General features: G+C 46.5%; 1 protein-coding gene across 4 annotated transcripts in view; it reads left to right on the top strand.

Annotated features, from left to right (window-relative positions):
- DMAP1 (DNA methyltransferase 1 associated protein 1) overlaps positions 1-20,596 on the top strand; it is an 85,734-nt gene that overhangs the window by 7,595 nt on the left and 57,543 nt on the right. For all 4 annotated transcript variants that reach the window (XM_069735848.1, XM_069735847.1, XM_069735846.1 and 1 more), the window contains exon 3: positions 17,263-17,421. In XM_069735848.1, the coding sequence (XP_069591949.1) occupies positions 17,263-17,421 (159 nt within the window). The remainder of the gene's footprint in view (positions 1-17,262; positions 17,422-20,596) is intronic.

Genomic DNA, 20,596 nt, shown 5'->3' with positions numbered 1-20,596 from the left:
CTATCTGAGAACTTTTACACAGGGAATCTCAGAGCAAATAATATATTCATTGAGGGAGCGGCTGCGGTCCAATCAAAAACAAGCAATTATGATATTAACCGGAGGGGCTGGTCTAGAAATCTGACCTCCAGAGTAAAGCTATAGATTAGGCCTGTATACATAGAATCATGTTCACATGTGAGGGCAGCCTGGGAAGCTGATGTGTTCCTCCAACTCCATATTCACCGCCCTCAGGGAGCATAAAGCAGACTACAAAATTAGACGTTTCTGTAAGTTTTCTCCTGTTTATTTTATACTGTTTTGCATACCTGTATGTCTTTTTATTATATTTTTATACCTTTTTCTTACTGTAAGCACTGAACCTTTTTGTATTAAAGCATAAAACTTTAACAAGTTGAACTTTGAATGTTCTAAAAGAATCCATAGCCTTAAACTGTATGATCCGTATGAGTGGTAGACAGTATTCGTAATTTCCGGGGCTCATCGCCCGTGTATTCGGTGAGTGGTGGCAGCGTGTATGAGTGGGTGGCCTGGGTCGGTGTGTGATTTATGCTCCCACTAGATGGTGGCCCGATTCTAACGCATCGGGTATTCTAGAATATGTATTTATGTATGTTTATAGCAGCCGCATAGTATACAGCACAGGCCAAGTAGTATATAGGAGCCATGTAGTATATAGCAGACAAAGACTATGTGGCCTGTGCTATATACTATGTGGCTGCTATATACATACATATTGTAGAATACCCGATGCGTTAATACAGGCCACGTAATATATAACAGTGGCCACGCAGTATATAACACAGCCACGTACTATATAACACAACCCACGCAGTATATAGCAGCCACGCAGTATATAACGCAGGCGACGTATATAACACAGGCCACGTAATATATAGCACAGCCCACGCAGTATATAGCAGCCACGTAGTATATAACACTGCCCGTGCACTATATAACAGTGGCCGCGTAATATATCGCACAGCCCACATAGTATATAACACTGCCTTTGTAGTATATAGCAGCCATGCGATATATAACACAGCCCACGTAGTATACAGCAGTGTGGACACCATATCCCTGTTAAAAAAAAATAATTAAAATAAAAAAGTTATATACTCACTCCTGTGATCCAGCGAAGCTCCGGCGATACGTGCGCGGCTGCCGCCATCTTCCGTTCCCAGGATTCATTGCGAAATTACCCAAATGACTTAGCGGTCTCGCGAGACCGCTAAGTCTTCTGGGTAATTTTGCAATGCATTGTCGGGAACGGAAGATGGCGGAGGCCGCGCGCGGCTCGGTGGACTACGGAGGGTGAGTATAGCAGGTTTTTTGTGTTTTTTTTAATTATTTTTGACATTACATTTTTTTACTATTGATGCCGCATAGGCAGCGTCAATAGTAAAAAGTTGGGGACACACAGGGTTAATAGCGGCGGTAACAGAGTGCGTTACCCGCGGCATAGCGCGGTCCGTTACCGCTTGCATTAACCCTGTGTGAGCGGTGACCGGAGGGGAGTATGTGGGCGCCGGGCACTGACTGCGGGGAGTAAGTAGCGGCCATTTTCTTCTGGACTGTGCCCATCGCTGATTGGTCGCGGCAAAACAGCCACGACCAATCAGCGACTTGGATTTCCATGACAGACAGAGGCCGCGACCAATGAATATCCGCGACAGCAAGACGGAAGTGACCCTTAGACAATTACGTGGTAGACTAGATGATGGCCCGATTCTAACGTATCGGGTATTCTAGAATATGCATGTCCACGTAGTATATTGCCCGTCCCCGTAGTATATTGCCCGTCCCCGTAGTATATTGCCCAGCCACGTAGTATATTGCCCAGCCACGTAGTATATTGCCCGTCCCCGTAGTATATTGCCCAGCCACGTAGTATATTGCCCAGCCACGTAGTATATTGCCCAGCCACGTAGTATATTGCCCAGCCACGTAGTATATTGCCCAGCCACGTAGTATATTGCCCAGCCACGTAGTATATTGCCCAGCCACGTAGTATATTGCCCAGCCACGTAGTATATTGCCCAGCCACGTAGTATATTGCCCAGCCACGTAGTATATTGCCCAGCCACGTAGTATATTGCCCAGCCACGTAGTATATTGCCCAGCCACGTAGTATATTGCCCAGCCACGTAGTATATTGCCCAGCCACGTAGTAAAGAATGGTTGTAGATGACGAGGAAAATGCTAACATATTAAACACCTTCTTCTCCACGGTATTCACGGTGGAAAATGAAATGCTAGGTGAAATCCCAAGAAACAATGAAAACCCTATATTAAGGGTCACTAATCTAACCCAAGAAGAGGTGCGAAACCGGCTAAATAAGATTAAAATAGATAAATCTCCGCGTCCGGATGGCATACACCCACGAGTACTAAGAGAACTAAGTAATGTAATAGATAAACCATTATTTCTTATTTTTAGTGACTCTATAGCGACAGGGTCTGTTCCGCAGGACTGGCGCATAGCAAATGTGGTGCCAATATTCAAAAAGGGCTCTAAAAGTGAACCTGGAAATTATAGGCCAGTAAGTCTAACCTCTATTGTTGGTAAAATATTTGAAGGGTTTCTGAGGGATGTTATTCTGGATTATCTCAATGAGAATAACTGTTTAACTCCATATCAGCATGGGTTTATGAGAAATCGCTCCTGTCAAACCAATCTAATCAGTTTTTATGAAGAGGTAAGCTATAGGCTGGACCACGGTGAGTCATTGGACGTGGTATATCTCGATTTTTCCAAAGCGTTTGATACCGTGCCGCACAAGAGGTTGGTACACAAAATGAGAATGCTTGGTCTGGGGGAAAATGTGTGTAAATGGGTTAGTAACTGGCTTAGTGATAGAAAGCAGAGGGTGGTTATAAATGGTATAGTCTCTAACTGGGTCGCTGTGACCAGTGGGGACCGCAGGGGTCAGTATTGGGACCTGTTCTCTTCAACATATTCATTAATGATCTGGTAGAAGGTTTACACAGTAAAATATCGATATTTGCAGATGATACAAAACTATGTAAAGCAGTTAATACAAGAGAAGATAGTATTCTGCTACAGATGGATCTGGATAAGTTGGAAACTTGGGCTGAAAGGTGGCAGATGAGGTTTAACAATGATAAATGTAAGGTTATACACATGGGAAGAGGGAATCAATATCACCATTACACACTGAACGGGAAACCACTGGGTAAATCTGACAGGGAGAATGACTTGGGGATCCTAGTTAATGATAAACTTACCTGGAGCAGCCAGTGCCAGGCAGCAGCTGCCAAGGCAAACAGGATCATGGGGTGCATTAAAAGAGGTCTGGATACACATGATGAGAGCATTATACTGCCTCTGTACAAATCCCTAGTTAGACCGCACATGGAGTACTGTGTCCAGTTTTGGGCACCGGTGCTCAGGAAGGATATAATGGAACTAGAGAGAGTACAAAGGAGGGCAACAAAATTAATAAAGGGGATGGGAGAACTACAATACCCAGATAGATTAGCGAAATTAGGATTATTTAGTCTAGAAAAAAGACGACTGAGGGGCGATCTAATAACCATGTATAAGTATATAAGGGGACAATACAAATATCTCGCTGAGGATCTGTTTATACCAAGGAAGGTGACGGGCACAAGGGGGCATTCTTTGCGTCTGGAGGAGAGAAGGTTTTTCCACCAACATAGAAGAGGATTCTTTACTGTTAGGGCAGTGAGAATCTGGAATTGCTTGCCTGAGGAGGTGGTGATGGCGAACTCAGTCGAGGGGTTCAAGAGAGGCCTGGATGTCTTCCTGGAGCAGAACAATATTGTATCATACAATTATTAGGTTCTGTAGAAGGACGTAGATCTGGGGATTTATTATGATGGAATATAGGCTGAACTGGATGGACAAATGTCTTTTTTCGGCCTTAGTAACTATGTTACTATGTTACTATATTGCCCAGCCACGTAGTATATTGCCCAGCCACGTAGTATATTGCCCAGCCACGTAGTATATTGCCCACCACGTAGTATATTGCCCAGCCACGTAGTATATTGCCCAGCACGTAGTTTATTGCCCAGCCACGTAGTATATTGCCCAGCCACGTAGTATATTGCCCAGCCACGTAGTATATTGCCCAGCCACGTAGTATATTGCCCAGCCACGTAGTATATTGCCCAGCCACGTAGTATATTGCCCAGCCACGTAGTATATTGCCCAGCCACGTAGTATATTGCCCAGCCACGTAGTATATTGCCCAGCCACGTAGTATATTGCCCAGCCACGTAGTATATTGCCCAGCCAAGTAGTATATTGCCCAGCCACGTAGTATATTGCCCAGCGACGTAGTATATTGCCCAGCCACGTAGTATATTGCCCAGCCACGTAGTATATTGCCCAGCCACGTAGTATATTGCCCAGCCACGTAGTATATTGCCCAGCCACGTAGTATATTGCCCAGCCACGTAGTATATTGCCCAGCCACGTAGTATATTGCCCAGCCACGTAGTATATTGCCCAGCCACGTAGTATATTGCCCAGCCACGTAGTATATTGCCCAGCCACGTAGTATATTGCCCAGTCACGTAGTATATTGCCCAGCCACGTAGTATATTTCCCAGTCACGTAGTATATTGCCCAGCCACGTAGTATATTTCCCAGTCACGTAGTATATTTCCCAGTCACGTAGTATATTGCCCAGCCACGTAGTATATTGCCCAGCCACGTAGTATATTGCCCAGCCACGTAGTATATTGCCCAGCCACGTAGTATATTGCCCAGCCACGTAGTATATTGCCCAGCCACGTAGTATATTGCCCAGCCACGTAGTATATTGCCCAGCCACGTAGTATATTGCAATAAGCAAAAAAAAGGGGTTTGGGCTAAAAAGCCACAGCCAGCTCAGCGATCAAACGCAGGTGCACGGAACTTCATCTTGGACCAGGATGAGTAGATATAGTGGAGAACAGAAGAAGGCGTTCCAGCTCCATAAAATTTCAAATCTTTATTTCTCCGTTAAAATACGAATAAGAACAACAAATCCTTGTCTGAGTGCGAATGCAGGAGTGCACATAACATGCGACGCGTTTCGATCGTTAACCGATCTTACTCAATGCATAGTTTCCTCAGAATTGCGGTGTCTCTTAAAATGCTCAGAGACCAATCATGCTGACAATTTTGATCACATGGCTATTAGTGCGGGTCATGAGGCAAAGAGACTGCACCTGCAGCAACAGAGGAACACACCTGAAACAAGGTAAATTACCTGGCAGAAATGATCTAAAACAATACATTAAACATACAATCACAAATACAATGAGTATTCAACAGTAATGATACATTATTTCATTCTTTTTTTTTTTAAATTTGTTTATTAATTGCAGAATAAATCAAATAATACACACATTTGCATTCATGTCCATCATTTACAAATAATCACAATGCATCGTCACTTCAGGAGTATTACAAAGAAATAACAAATGGTGTATGTCAATCATTAACATCCTATAAATCTCCTATTATATAACCTTAACTACATTAACTACTAACAGTACGCCGCCTTAAAAAAAAGAATTCCGCATAAATTTTACTCTGTAAATGATGCCCCCAAAACCAAGAACCCTACTTTTTACATAGATATTAAGTTAGTGTAGACTATAAAGTGTGATGGGAGGAATTCCATCTACCCCATATTTTCTCAAATTTATTTGGACATCCTCTATTCTGATATAACGTTCGTTCATATGGGATAATTGAATTTACCAAATCCACCCAGGCTCTAAGAGTCGGGCAAGAGCCACCCATCCATCGTAACGCCAACACCTTCCGCGCCAAAAAGAGTGTCTCTCGCAGAAAAATCCCAGTATAATGATCCCAGGATTCAGCATCCCACACCCCAAATAAACAGATCAGAGGCTCAAGTGGGACAGGAATCAACAACAAGGATGACAGTAATGTCGTCACCTCTCCCCAATAATGAAAAACAACAGGGCACCTCCAGATCATATGAATGAAATCTGCATCGCCAGAATGACATCTCAGACAATCTGACGAGTGAAGACGGCCCATTTTAAAAAGACGAATCGGGGTCAGATAGGATTGGTATATGATGTACAATTGAATCATCCTATTATTAATTGATGGGGAGACTTTAGTTGGAGATTCCAAAATATCTTCCCATTCTTCCCCTAGTGTATCAGGAAGAAGCCCCTCCCATTTCTTTTTAATAAAATCTATAGTAGATCCCTCTCCTACGGATAACAGATATGTATATAAAGAGGATATAAGACCTTGAGGACCCTGCGAATTAAGAATTCCTATTAAAGGTAAGGAAGAGATAGCTCGACCCGCACCCCCATTCCGCATGTGAGATTGAAAGGCTGACCTTAACTGTAGATAACGGAAAAATTGGGATCTCGGGATGTTATAAGTATTTTGTAATTGGTCAAAGGACATAAAAACCCCTTGTATATGTATATTGCCCACCGAAAGAACACCATGCGATCTCCAGAAATCCGCGGACGGGTGGTCTAACAATTCCGGGAAATAACTGTTACTCCACAGCGGCATCTCCGCCACTATATCTACAAATTTAGTGATTTTTTTAATTTGCCCCCATACTAATCGTGCCAACCGGAGCAGAGGCAGCAAGCGAGGGACACCAACCCCCCCCAGCTCCAAAAACCCCAGTGGACAATCAATACGGGCAGAATAGAGTAGATGGCTCTCTGAGTTAGGAAGAGGATTAGAGTTATTGGGCATCCAGTTATTTATCATCCTAACCTGCCCGGCAAGATAATATGAATAAAAGTCTGGCAAAGCCGCCCCGCCCCCCCGCTTTGGTCTCTGCAGAGTAGATAACTTAAGTTTGGGCCTAGCCTTCCCCCATATGAAAGATGTGATTAGGGAGTTTAGGGTCGCAAAAAAGGATTTGGGTATAGGCACAGCGCTGTGTTGAAGGCAGTAGCTCAATTTGGGTAGCAGTATCATTTTAATCAGATTGATGCGACCAGCCACAGAGAGTGGAAGTTTATCCCAAGCAGCAAACTTGGATTTAACCAGATCTAACAGTGGGTAAATATTAAATTGTAAATCAAACTGACTACTTTGAGACATATGAATTCCTAAATATTTAAAATTTGAGACGGTGGGCAACAGCGAGAGAGTTTCAAGGCGTGCCATTGGGGTATGAGAAAGAGGCATCAGGGCAGACTTATCCCAGTTTATATAGAGACCAGAGAATCTACTGAATTTATCTATAATCGTTATTACTTTCGGCAATGTGTCCTCTGTTTGATCCATGAACATCACCATATCATCAGCATAGAGACCAATGATGTCTGTTCGATCCGCAATACGTATTCCCTTGATATCAATGGAGGACCTCATCCGTATTGCTAAAGCTTCTATCGCCAGGGCAAATAGAGCCGGGGAGAGAGGACATCCCTGACGAGTTCCCCTATGTAAAGAAAAAAGCTCAGAAATAGTTATTCACAACCAGACGTGCCTTGGGTTTCGTATATAATGTACCTATCCCTCTCAGAAATTTGTTCCCAAAACCATACTTCTGTAAACATGCAAAGAGGAAGGGCCATTCAAGGGAGTCAAAGGCCTTAGCCGCGTCCAACGATGCTAGTGCCCACTTATTATCCGGTTCTAGAGAGCTATACTGAATGACTGACTGAACCCGCCTAATATTGATGGAGGTACTCTTCCCCGGCATAAAACCAGTCTGGTCTGGGTGTATAAGGTCCAATATGATGGTGTTCAGCCTAGTAGCCAGAATTTTAGTAAATATTTTATAATCTACGTTCAATAGAGATATGGGTCGATACGATCCACAGTCTAGAGGATCCTTCCCCTCTTTCCTGAGCACAACAATATTGGCATCATAGAAGGTTTCAGGCATAGGCTCCCCCTCCCATATTCCCCTGAGTACCTTCAATAGAAGTGGTGCCAATTTCTCTCGGTATTTCTTGTATAACTCAATGGGAAATCCATCGGGTCCCGGGGCCTTCCCAGCAGTCATATTCGTTATAGCTTGTTCTACCTCCTCCAGAGTAAACTCAGCATCCATAAAGGCCTGTTGGGATGTGCTCAACGATGGGAGTGTTATATCTGATAAGTAATCTAAGCATTCATAGACGTCAAGACCACTGCTAGATTTATACAATGACTTATAATAATCATGAAAACATTGTAATATCTCATCAGTGGAGGACACCAATGAGCCATCAGGTGCACGAATCTGTAATATTGTGTTGGAGGTGTTATGTTGGCGTACTAAGAAAGCTAGGAGTGTACTGGCCTGATTCCCCAGCTCAAAGTATGACTGACGGGTAAAAAATAATTTACGCTTCGACTTAACGTCTGCATGCTGGGTATACAACCTTTGGGAAGTAAGCCACTCAACCCTATTACCACTGGTCTGACTAGCTATATATGTGGCCTCCGAGTCCTTTAACCGCTGCTCCATCTCATCATCCTCCCTCGTCGTTATCCTTTTAATATAAGAGATTGTAGAGGACAGGCACCCCCTTAAATATGCCTTTAGGGTATCCCAAAACAAACCAAGATTCTGGGGTTCTGGATGGGTTAGAACAAAACAATTTAACTGATCGATCGTCCTATCACTAGAATCTATTAATTTCATCCAAAAGGGGTTCAATTTCCAGGATCTGTTATTATTGGATAGCCCATATTTAAGTTTTAAAATAACTGGACTGTGGTCCGAAATTCCCCTGTTGCCATGTTCAATACTATCCACCCATAATGCCAGACCACTAGATCCAAATATATAATCTATACGAGATAGAGTTCTCCTAGTAGATGAATGGCAAGTATACCCCTTATCCTCCGGGTGACTCACTCTCCATAGATCTAGCCAGCCGCTGCCTTCCATAAATAGTGCCAATTGGGTAGGGGTCTGAGGTAAGGACTCTCCGGATGTTGTGTCATCTAATCTCAATCTGTCCATGGAGTTATCCTTAATGAGGTTAAAGTCACCCATACAAATAACATTCGCATCTGGATATTTTAAGGAGAAGCCCATTGCCATACGAAGAATTGATATGTTAGCAGGAGGAGGGTTATAAATACACAATATGACGTATTCACACGAATTAATGAATGCATGCACAAAGACAAAGCGACCCTCCGGATCTCGTCGTGCCTCCCTGGCCTCCCATCTAACCTCCCTGTGCACTAGCAGAGAGACCCCTCTTGAGTAGCTGGTATGGAATGCATGGAGGGACCACTGTACCCACGGCTTCTGTAGACATCGAACTGTATCCCTGGTCAAATGTGTCTCTACTAGTGCCACAACATGGGGGCGATACCTTTTAATCTGCGAAAATACCTTAATTTTCTTCCGAGGAGTTTTAATACCCCTTATATTCCAAGTCATACATACAGTCTCAGACCCCATATTTATATGCAGAGGGAGAAATAATGTACAATATTATTATCCGGGTGAGGTCCAGAGACATCCCACAGAGCAGAGAACTCATATTGGCGGCAACCATATACATCAAACAATCAAAACTGGTGTATAAAACCAACCCAAACAAAACTTGAACAATAGAGGAGTAAAGTCCCATACTCCTGTGGTCAAATAGAAAAAAGGGGATACCCTCACTGAACCCAGCGTCCGGTATTGTTGACATCTTTTTTTTTTTTTTACCCATTCATAGAGCTCTGTTTATTTTGCCGTTAGACCAGGAACCCAAATTAGGAGTCTTTCACATTAGACCCCTTAAGAGATCGCAACCATTCAGCTACCTCCGCTGGATCCGTAAAGAATAAAGAGGAGCCCTCATGAACAATGCGGAGTCGGGCTGGATAGAGCATGGAATAGATAACATTCTTATCTCTGAGTTGTTTCTTGATATCCATGAATCGCGCCCGCTGCTTTTGAAGCTCCATGGAGAAATCCGGAAAAATCGAAATGGTAGCATTGTTAAATTTGATAGGGCCCTTCTGTCGCGCTAGGCGAAGAGTAGTATCTCTATCTCTGCAGTTGAGGAGGCGTGCCAGAAAAGGTCGAGGCGGAGTTCCAGGGGGAGAAGGTCTCGTTGGGACCCTATGGGCCCTCTCCACTGAGAATGTTGAGGAGAATCCGTCCCCCAGGGAGGTCTTAAGCCAGTCTTCCAGAAATTGTTCAGGTTGCTGACCCTCCGAACGCTCCGGCAGACCGATAATACGAATATTATTGCGGCGCAATCTATTTTCCAAATCATCTGCCTTTTGTTTCCAAGCGTTTACGGAGCCAGCAGCTTTTGTCAGTTTAGCCTCCATAGGAGTAATAGTGTCTTCTATGTGGGACACTCTTGTTTCCACCTCCGAAATACGCCCCCTCATAGCCTGCATATCATGTCGTAAACGACCCACCTCAGTATGAACGTCCTCTATTTTTTCCGTAAGAGATGATCTAGTGAGGGATATAGCCTGCATTAATTGCTCGGATGCCTGCTTAAGAGTCAGATCATCTTGTTCTCCCTCCTCATTACTATCAGAGGGACGGCCTTTGCGTTGGGTCTGTGCAGGATTATTTCTGAGAGTGCGCATATTATCAGAGGGATCGTCCCTGGCGTATTTCTTTAGCTTATCGGCAGCCCCTGCTCCTTTAGAATGGTGCATGGCAGGCAGCTAAAAGGGCTCCACAAGGTCACAATAGCAGTTGTAGTTCGTTCCTTAATCACGGACCCAGCAGATTTAATTACCGGACTGTATTCTAACAGAGCCACTGAACAGGCAGCCAAAGGAACCAAGAATTATAAGGCAGCAGCTCAATGTTCACCTGCGCCTCACAATCTTCACTGAGGGGGGGGGACAGCAGAGATGGGGGATTAATCCCTCTAATATTATGGTGCCGGCAGATGAAATGTCTATCTGAGAGGGGGGGCGTAGGGCCCAATTTTCCAGGGCACACACCACACCGCCCTTTTATTGTTCTGTCAGGTTATGTGCTCACCTTGCAAGCAGCACCGCAAGTATAAAGAAAGCGCCGCTTCCCCTACTGTTAGGGCGCGCGCTGTAGTGATGGCCGCTGCCCCCTGCAGGTGTCGCCTACTGCCTCGGGGCTTCTGGCTCCTGCCCGCAAGTGTCCCGCAGCGTTCACCGCCAAGGTCCGGCGGCCGCCGATTCAAGCGAGAGGGAGCCCGGCACTTATAGAAGTCGGCGCCACCTCCTGTTTCCCGAAGCGCGCTCACCCAAAATGGCCGCTGCTGCACGTGGAGTCTTCTGACCGTCCCGGTCACCACAGCTCCCAGCTTCTCGGATCCCCGCAGCAGCCGACCGGAGGGCTCACCAGGCTCCTGAGGATACGCGGTTCCAGCTCCAACCAACACAGCCTGTTAATACGAGGTCCAAACGGCAGGATGGGCTCAGGATATGTGGAGCTCATACAAGGTGCGTCTTCCTTCTTTGGCTACATAGCCACGCCCCACATTATTTCATTCTTGCGATTCAAACCAAGAGGATATCTGGTTTTCAGGTTATAGATCCAGAAAGCTTCTCTGGTTAGAAGCCGTCTTTTCACATCTCCACCCCGCTGAGATAATTTGACATAGTGGATATTTTACCTGCATGGTGCAAATTAAAATGTTTAGCAACAGCTGACACATTTCTGCTAGTGGTACTACTACTCCCCAAATCTCTAAGGTGCTCAGAAATTCTACTTTTTAATTTTCTTGTAGTGCATCCTATGTATGCTACATTGCATTGTGTGCAATCAATTTTGTACACTACATTGCTAGTATGGCAATTAATAAAACTTTTTATAGTGAAACTCTGGGTTTTATCTCTATCTTGAAATGTGTTTTTAGTGAATGCATTGCGGCAAGTACTGCACGCAGCAACGCCACATTTATAGACCCCCTTACACTCAGCCATGTTTTAGAAGTCGGCAGCGACGATAGGAGACTAGGGGAGAGTGAATTACCAATGGTGGGCGCTCTTCTCGCCACAACATTAAGACCGTCTTTTAGAATTTCGGAAAGCGTATCATCTTCTTTCAGTAAAGGTAATCTTTTTAGAATAATGTTTTTAATTTCCTGAAATTGAGTGCTGTACTGAAGGCATATATAAGGTTTTTTCTTTCTTGTCGCCTTAATTCTCTTTTTTTCTCTGTCCGATACCAGCAGACTCTCTCTTGTTTTGTTTTCAACTATGTTTTGCGCCCTATTTAACGTCCAATCAGGATATTTTCTTTGTTTTAATTTTGCTTTTAAGTGACCAAACTCCTCGTTTTTTAATGTGTCACTGCTGCAATTTCTCTTTAGTCTCGTGTATTCTCCAACAGGAATCGATTTTACCGTATGTTTGGGGTGGCTACTGTGTGCATGTAGCACCGTATTCCCACTAATGGGTTTGACATGCGTTTTGCTGCCAATGATCTGATTCTCACAGCACATTAGATCCAGGTCAAGGAATGAAATTTCATTTCGGCTCCACTTGTGGGTAAATTTAATACCAGAATTGTTGTCATTGATGTACCCCACAAAGTCTGGCACGGCAGACACATCACCACCCCAAATAATTAGGGTGTCATCGATGTATCTGCCGTACCAGACTAAGGAATCGGCAAAAGGATTACTGACACAATAAATATACCTATGTTCCCAAAATGCCATAGTCAGATTGGCTAATGAAGGGGAGTACTTAGCCCCCATCGGAACACCTGTTCTTTGTTCGTATATTACATTGTCAAAGGAAAAAATGTTATGTTTAAGAAGAAAAAAAGTTACATCCAACACAAAATTTATGAGGTCCTGCGTATATAGATTAGAGTTCTCCAAATGATAGCGCAAGGCTTCCATGGCTAAACTGTGCGGTATGCATGTGTACAGCTATTAAAAAAACATTTTGGCAACAGTGAGGAGGAAAGAAACCTAGAGATAGAAAGACAAGAGGAAAATGAGTTTGCATATATGGACTTTAATGAACAAGTAGCGCTATTAGGTCTTCAAGATTTATCGACTCATAGTGCATCTATGTCTACATGTAATAATCAGTCCATGTGTTTTGGTACAAAAAATCCTTACTTCTACCCTATTCAATCTAGGGTGGAATGTATGGATAGATTCCAAGAAAGAATAGAAAAAGATTTAAAAGACCTAAAGGATAGCATTTCCAGAGTGCCCTACAAAGATAAATCCAACAATCTCACACGTAAACAAAAAAAAGCCCTAAACGAATTAAAAGACATGAAAGAAATCATTATAAAGAAAAGTGATAAGGGGGGCATGATAGTAATTAGGAACATCAAAGACTATAGGGAGAAAATGTTGGAATTGTTAATGGATGAAGCAACATATGGTAAAATGAAAGAAAATCCATCCAAAAAATATAATGAAGAAATTTATACCATTATAAATGAAGGTCTAAGCTTGGGTGTCCTTAGCAAAAAACAAGCGGATTATCTATATGTTCCCCATCCTAAAATGCCCATATTGTATGGCCTGCCGAAGGTACACAAAGGGGTGGGCTTACCAGCAATGAGACCCATAGTATCTGGCATGGGCTCAATGAACGAACATCTTTGTGAGTGGGTAGATTCTATATTGCAGCCGCTTGTAATAAAATTACCTGGTTATATTAAGGACTCTAGAGAGGTTTTAAAAACGTTTTCTAACAAAATATGGCATAGAAATTATTCATGGCTCTGTTGCGATGTAATATCGCTGTACACATGCATACCGCACAGTTTAGCCATGGAAGCCTTGCGCTATCATTTGGAGAACTCTAATCTATATACGCAGGACCTCATAAATTTTGTGTTGGATGTAACTTTTTTTCTTCTTAAACATAACATTTTTTCCTTTGACAATGTAATTTACGAACAAAGAACAGGTGTTCCGATGGGGGCTAAGTACTCCCCTTCATTAGCCAATCTGACTATGGTATTTTGGGAACATAGGTATATTTATTGTGTCAGTAATCCTTTTGCCGATTCCTTAGTCTGGTACGGCAGATACATCGATGACACCCTAATTATTTGGGGTGGTGATGTGTCTGCCGTGCCAGACTTTGTGGGGTACATCAATGACAACAATTATGGTATTAAATTTACCCACAAGTGGAGCCGAAATGAAATTTCATTCCTTGACCTGGATCTAATGTGCTGTGAGAATCAGATCATTGGCAGCAAAACGCATGTCAAACCCATTAGTGGGAATACGGTGCTACATGCACACAGTAGCCACCCCAAACATACGGTAAAATCGATTCCTGTTGGAGAATACACGAGACTAAAGAGAAATTGCAGCAGTGACACATTAAAAAACGAGGAGTTTGGTCACTTAAAAGCAAAATTAAAACAAAGAAAATATCCTGATTGGACGTTAAATAGGGCGCAAAACATAGTTGAAAACAAAACAAGAGAGAGTCTGCTGGTATCGGACAGAGAAAAAAAGAGAATTAAGGCGACAAGAAAGAAAAAACCTTATATATGCCTTCAGTACAGCACTCAATTTCAGGAAATTAAAAACATTATTCTAAAAAGATTACCTTTACTGAAAGAAGATGATACGCTTTCCGAAATTCTAAAAGACGGTCTTAATGTTGTGGCGAGAAGAGCGCCCACCATTGGTAATTCACTCTCCCCTAGTCTCCTATCGTCGCTGCCGACTTCTAAAACATGGCTGAGTGTAAGGGGGTCTATAAATGTGGCGTTGCTGCGTGCAGTACTTGCCGCAATGCATTCACTAAAAACACATTTCAAGATAGAGATAAAACCCAGAGTTTCACTATAAAAAGTTTTATTAATTGCCATACTAGCAATGTAGTGTACAAAATTGATTGCACACAATGCAATGTAGCATACATAGGATGCACTACAAGAAAATTAAAAAGTAGAATTTCTGAGCACCTTAGAGATTTGGGGAGTAGTAGTACCACTAGCAGAAATGTGTCAGCTGTTGCTAAACATTTTAATTTGCACCATGCAGGTAAAATATCCACTATGTCAAATTATCTCAGCGGGGTGGAGATGTGAAAAGACGGCTTCTAACCAGAGAAGCTTTCTGGATCTATAACCTGAAAACCAGATATCCTCTTGGTTTGAATCGCAAGAATGAAATAATGTATCATTACTGTTGAATACTCATTGTATTTGTGATTGTATGTTTAATGTATTGTTTTAGATCATTTCTGCCAGGTAATTTACCTTGTTTCAGGTGTGTTCCTCTGTTGCTGCAGGTGCAGTCTCTTTGCCTCATGACCCGCACTAATAGCCATGTGATCAAAATTGTCAGCATGATTGGTCTCTGAGCATTTTAAGAGACACCGCAATTCTGAGGAAACTATGCATTGAGTAAGATCGGTTAACGATCGAAACGCGTCGCATGTTATGTGCACTCCTGCATTCGCACTCAGACAAGGATTTGTTGTTCTTATTCGTATTTTAACGGAGAAATAAAGATTTGAAATTTTATGGAGCTGGAACGCCTTCTTCTGTTTTCCACGTAGTATATTGCCCAGCCACGTAGTATATTGCCCTGTCACGTAGTATATTGCCCAGCCACGTAGTATATTGCCCAGCCACGTAGTATATTGCCCAGCCACGTAGTATATTGCCCAGCCACGTAGTATATTGCCCAGCCACGTAGTATATTGCCCAGCCACGTAGTATATTGCCCAGCCACGTAGTATATTGCCCAGCCACGTAGTATATTGCCCAGCCACGTAGTATATTGCCCAGCCACGTGGTATATTGCCCAGCCACGTGGTATATTGCCCAGCCACGTGGTATATTGCCCAGCCACGTGGTATATTGCCCAGCCACGTGGTATATCGCCCAGCCACGTGGTATATCGCCCAGCCACGTGGTATATCGCCCAGCCACGTGGTATATCGCCCAGCCACGTGGTATATCGCCCAGCCACGTGGTATATTGCCCAGCCACGCAGTATATTGTGTGTAAAGTCGAGGATTCTGTTTGTTCTTGTGTAATGGCCATGACAATACACGGCATTTCACTACCATTTTGTACGGCCCTCTGTTCCTTCTCGGCTTCGACGTCTCTTAGCATGCGATATGCTGCAGCAAATGGGCTGATTTTTTGTAAATGGACGGCAATTTGGTTCATGAGTTCAGCATCAGACTTTTCGTTTTCTTTTAGGTTCATCCTTTGTTCTGTCGCCTCATTTGTATCAATGATGTATAATTGTGCTAATTTTGGTGGTTGTCCTATTTCTGGGTGAAGTGTTCCAGTGCGATGGTAGATCTGGCCGTGAATTTTAAAACAATGCGGTCCGAATCCAGGGGGCGCTGCAGTGTTGGCGCCCGTCGCTGATTGTTCGAGGCCGGCTGGCGGGATTTCCGGGACAGACAGACAATTAGACCCTTAGACAACACAATGGCGGCACTTGACAGCAGTGGAGGACGATGATGATTCCAGAATTCGCAGCAGACTGTGCCTGTCGCTGATTGGTCGAGGCCTGGCAGCCTCGACCAATCAGCGACGTGAGATTTCCAGGACAGACAGACAATTAAACCCTTAAGACAATTTTATATATATAGATATAGATTACTACATAGGACAGAGGTTGAACGCTGGACTGAGAGAGGGCGCAACCCGAAGTGACGTGCTGAGAGCGGGTCTGTGACAGAGGGGTCCGTGACGGAGGGGTCCGTGACTGAGGGGTCCGTGACTGAGGGGTCCGTGACGGAGGGGTCCGTGACGGAGGGGTCCGTGACGGAGGGGTCCGTGTCGGAGGGGTCCGTGTCGGAGGGGTCCGTGTCGGAGGGGTCCGTGTCGGAGGGGTCCGTGTCGGAGGGGTCCGTGACCAGCGCTTCCTACCTCTTTATTTCCTCATAGATTGTAAGCTCTTGTGGTCGGCCCCTCGCTCCTCCTGTGAATTGCGTCTTACCCTGTAACGTCTGATATTGTCTGTACTTCTCCCCACTTACTGTACAGCGCTGTGGAATATGTTGGCGCTTTAGAAATACAGTTGTTATTAATCACTGGCATCTCTCCCATGGTGGTGCAGGAGGGCAGACATTACTCGCCCGCTGGTTATTGGATCATATGGAGTACACAGTCCTGCTGTTACACGGATGAGGGGCCGCTGCTCTGTGCCAGCAATGTTAGACCCCACTAGCCGCCTTCTCTTGGGAAGAAGCCGCTTGTTTGTGGCGATTTTCCAGATCCGCCTCTGACTCTGCCGCCTCGGGGGCCTCATAGTCTGCTGATGGCGTGTAGGTGGGGTCTGTCCTGCTGCCGTAGTGGAGTCAGCGGCTGCAATGTGAACAGAGACCTAACCCTGTGTCCTCTCCCACAGGCGGTGCAGATCCCCACCTACTCCGAGCAGGAATATCAGCTGTATCTGCATGACGACGGCTGGACTAAGACGGAGACCGACCACTTGTTTGACCTTTGCCGACGTTTTGACCTTCGCTTCATCGTCATTCACGATCGCTACGACCACCAGCAATTTAAGGTAAGAGCCGCAGATGGTGGGCAGCGGGGGTCCCGTCATCAATGAACACCCCATGGCCTCCCAGTATAACTCCACAATGGACGCTCCGGGCGTTGTCTTTCCGTGGTCCATTTCCAGCACGTGTAAAGGCCGAGCCATCCGGCCACGACTTGTGTCCTCGTGCAGAGCAGCAACTAATGGCCACTGATCGCCAGTAGTAGTGTCACTAGGCCCAGAGCAGGCCTGACACTAAAGTCGACAGAGCTGCGCTAATTGTCCTCCTTAAAGGGGTTGTCCCACTGTGTGTTCTGGAGCGCAGCGCTCCTGATTGATTGAACAATGGCCTTGATGCTCCTTCACCCCGGCCTCTGTGTTCTGCCATGATGCGAGCAGACGCAGCTTTCCACCTTCAGCATCGGAGTCTCTGGCCAGGAACAGGTGCTCCAGCGACATGGCCACCAGCCACTACTGGTAGAATTCAGAAGAGGCAGTAACCTAGGTAATGAGCAATAAACCAAGTACAAAGCCTTTCATCTTTAAAGAGAACCTGCCATCAGGATGTTATACCCCAAACTGATAGCAGGTATATAAAGGCACTTTATTGCTCTCCTCCTCCTCCCTGCCTAGTCCCCTCCACTGCTGTCTCCAGTCTCTAGGTCACTGCACTCACAGCTCTCCTCCTCCTCCTCCCTGCCTAGTCCCCTCCTCTGCTGCCTCCTGTCTCTAGGTCACTGCACTCACAGCTCTCCTCCTCCTCCTCCCTGCCTAGTCCCCTCCTCTGCTGCCTCCTGTCTCTAGGACACTGCACTCACAGCTCTCCTCCTCCTCCCTGCCTAGTCCCCTCCTCTGCTGCCTCCTGTCTCTAGGACACTGCACTCACAGCTCTCCTCCTCCTCCCTGCCTAGTCCCCTCCTCTGCTGCCTCCTGTCTCTAGGACACTGCACTCACAGCTCTCCTCCTCCTCCTCCCTGCCTAGTCCCCTCCTCTGCTGCCTCCTGTCTCTAGGTCACTGCACTCACAGCTCTCCTCCTCCTCCTCCCTGCCTAGTCCCCTCCTCTGCTGCCTCCTGTCTCTAGGTCACTGCACTCACAGCTCTCCTCCTCCTCCTCCCTGCCTAGTCCCCTCCTCTGCTGCCTCCTGTCTCTAGGACACTGCACTCACAGCTCTCCTCCTCCTCCCTGCCTAGTCCCCTCCTCTGCTGCCTCCTGTCTCTAGGACACTGCACTCACAGCTCTCCTCCTCCTCCCTGCCTAGTCCCCTCCTCTGCTGCCTCCTGTCTCTAGGACACTGCACTCACAGCTCTCCTCCTCCTCCCTGCCTAGTCCCCTCCACTGCTGTCTCCTGTCTCTAGGACACTGCACTCACAGCTCTCCTCCTCCTCCCTGCCTAGTCCCCTCCTCTGCTGTCTCCTGTCTCTAGGTCACTGCACTCACAGCTCTCCTCCTCCTCCTCCCTGCCTAGTCCCCTCCACTGCTGCCTCCTGTCTCTAGGTCACTGCACTCACAGCTCTCCTCCTCCTCCCTGTCTAGTCCCCTCCTCTGCTGCCTCCTGTCTCTAGGACACTGCACTCACAGCTCTCCTCCTCCTCCTCCCTGCCTAGTCCCCTCCTCTGCTGCCTCCTGTCTCTAGGTCACTGCACTCGCAGCTCTCCTCCTCCTCCCTGCCTAGTCACCTCCACTGCTGTCTCCTGTCTCTAGGTCACTGCACTCGCAGCTCTCCTCCTCCTCCCTGCCTAGTCCCCTCCACTGCTGCCTCCTGTCTCTAGGTCACTGCACTCACAGCTCTCCTCCTCCTCCCTGCCTAGTCCCCTCCACTGCTGCCTCCTGTCTCTAGTTCACTGCACTTATAGCTCTCCCCCTCCTCCCTGCCTAGTCCCTTCCCCTGCTGCCTCCTGTCTCTAGTTCACTGCACTCACAGCTCTCCTCCTCCTCCCTGCCTAGTCCCTTCCCCTGCTGTCTCCTGTCTCTAGGTCACTGCACTCACAGCTCTCCTCCTCCTCCCTGCCTAGTCCCCTCCTCTGCTGCCTCCTGTCTCTAGGTCACTGCACTCACAGCTCTCCTCCTCCTCCCTGCCTAGTCCCCTCCACTGCTGTCTCCTGTCTCTAGGTCACTGCACTCACAGCTCTCCTCCTCCTCCCTGCCTAGTCCCCTCCTCTGCTGCCTCCTGTCTCTAGGTCACTGCACTCACAGCTCTCCCCCTCCTCCCTGCCTAGCCCCCTCCTCTGCTGCCTCCTGTCTCTAGGTCACTGCACTTATAGCTCTCCCCCTCCTCCCTGCCTAGCCCCCTCCTCTGCTGTCTCCTGTCTCTAGGTCACTGCACTCACAGCTCTCCTCCTCCTCCCTGCCTAGCCCCCTCCTCTGCTGTCTCCTGTCTCTAGGTCACTGCACTCACAGCTCTCCTCCTCCTCCCTGCCTAGCCCCCTCCTCTGCTGTCTCCTGTCTCTAGGTCACTGCACTCACAGCTCTCCTCCTCCTCCCTGCCTAGCCCCCTCCTCTGCTGTCTCCTGTCTCTAGGTCACTGCACTCACAGCTCTCCTCCTCCTCCCTGCCTAGTCCCCTCCACTGCTGCCTCCTGTCTCTAGTTCACTGCACTTATAGCTCTCCTCCTCCTCCCTGCCTAGTCCCCTCCACTGCTGCCTCCTGTCTCTAGTTCACTGCACTTATAGCTCTCCTCCTCCTCCCTGCCTAGTCCCTTCCCCTGCTGCCTCCTGTCTCTAGTTCACTGCACTTATAGCTCTCCTCCTCCTCCCTGCCTAGTCCCCTCCTCTGCTGTCTCCTGTCTCTAGGTCACTGCACTCACAACTCTCCTCCTCCTCCCTGCCTAGTCCCCTCCACTGCTGCCTCCTGTCTCTAGGTCACTGCACTCACAGCTCTCCTCCTCCTCCCTGCCTAGTCACCTCCACTGCTGTCTCCTGTCTCTAGGTCACTGCACTCACAGCTCTCCTCCTCCTCCCTGCCTAGTCCCCTCCTCTGCTGCCTCCTGTCTCTAGGTCACTTCACTCACAGCTCTCCTCCTCCTCCCTGCCTAGTCCCCTCCACTGCTGCCTCCTGTCTCTAGGTCACTGCACTCACAGCTCTCCTCCTCCTCCCTGCCTAGTCACCTCCACTGCTGTCTCCTGTCTCTAGGTCACTGCACTCACAGCTCTCCCCCTCCTCCCTGCCTAGTCCCCTCCACTGCTGTCTCCTGTCTCTAGGTC

This window comes from Ranitomeya imitator, chromosome 8 (assembly GCF_032444005.1).
Source record: "Ranitomeya imitator isolate aRanImi1 chromosome 8, aRanImi1.pri, whole genome shotgun sequence".
NCBI lineage: Eukaryota > Metazoa > Chordata > Amphibia > Anura > Dendrobatidae > Ranitomeya > Ranitomeya imitator.
This window is presented reverse-complemented; position numbering and strand designations above follow the sequence as displayed.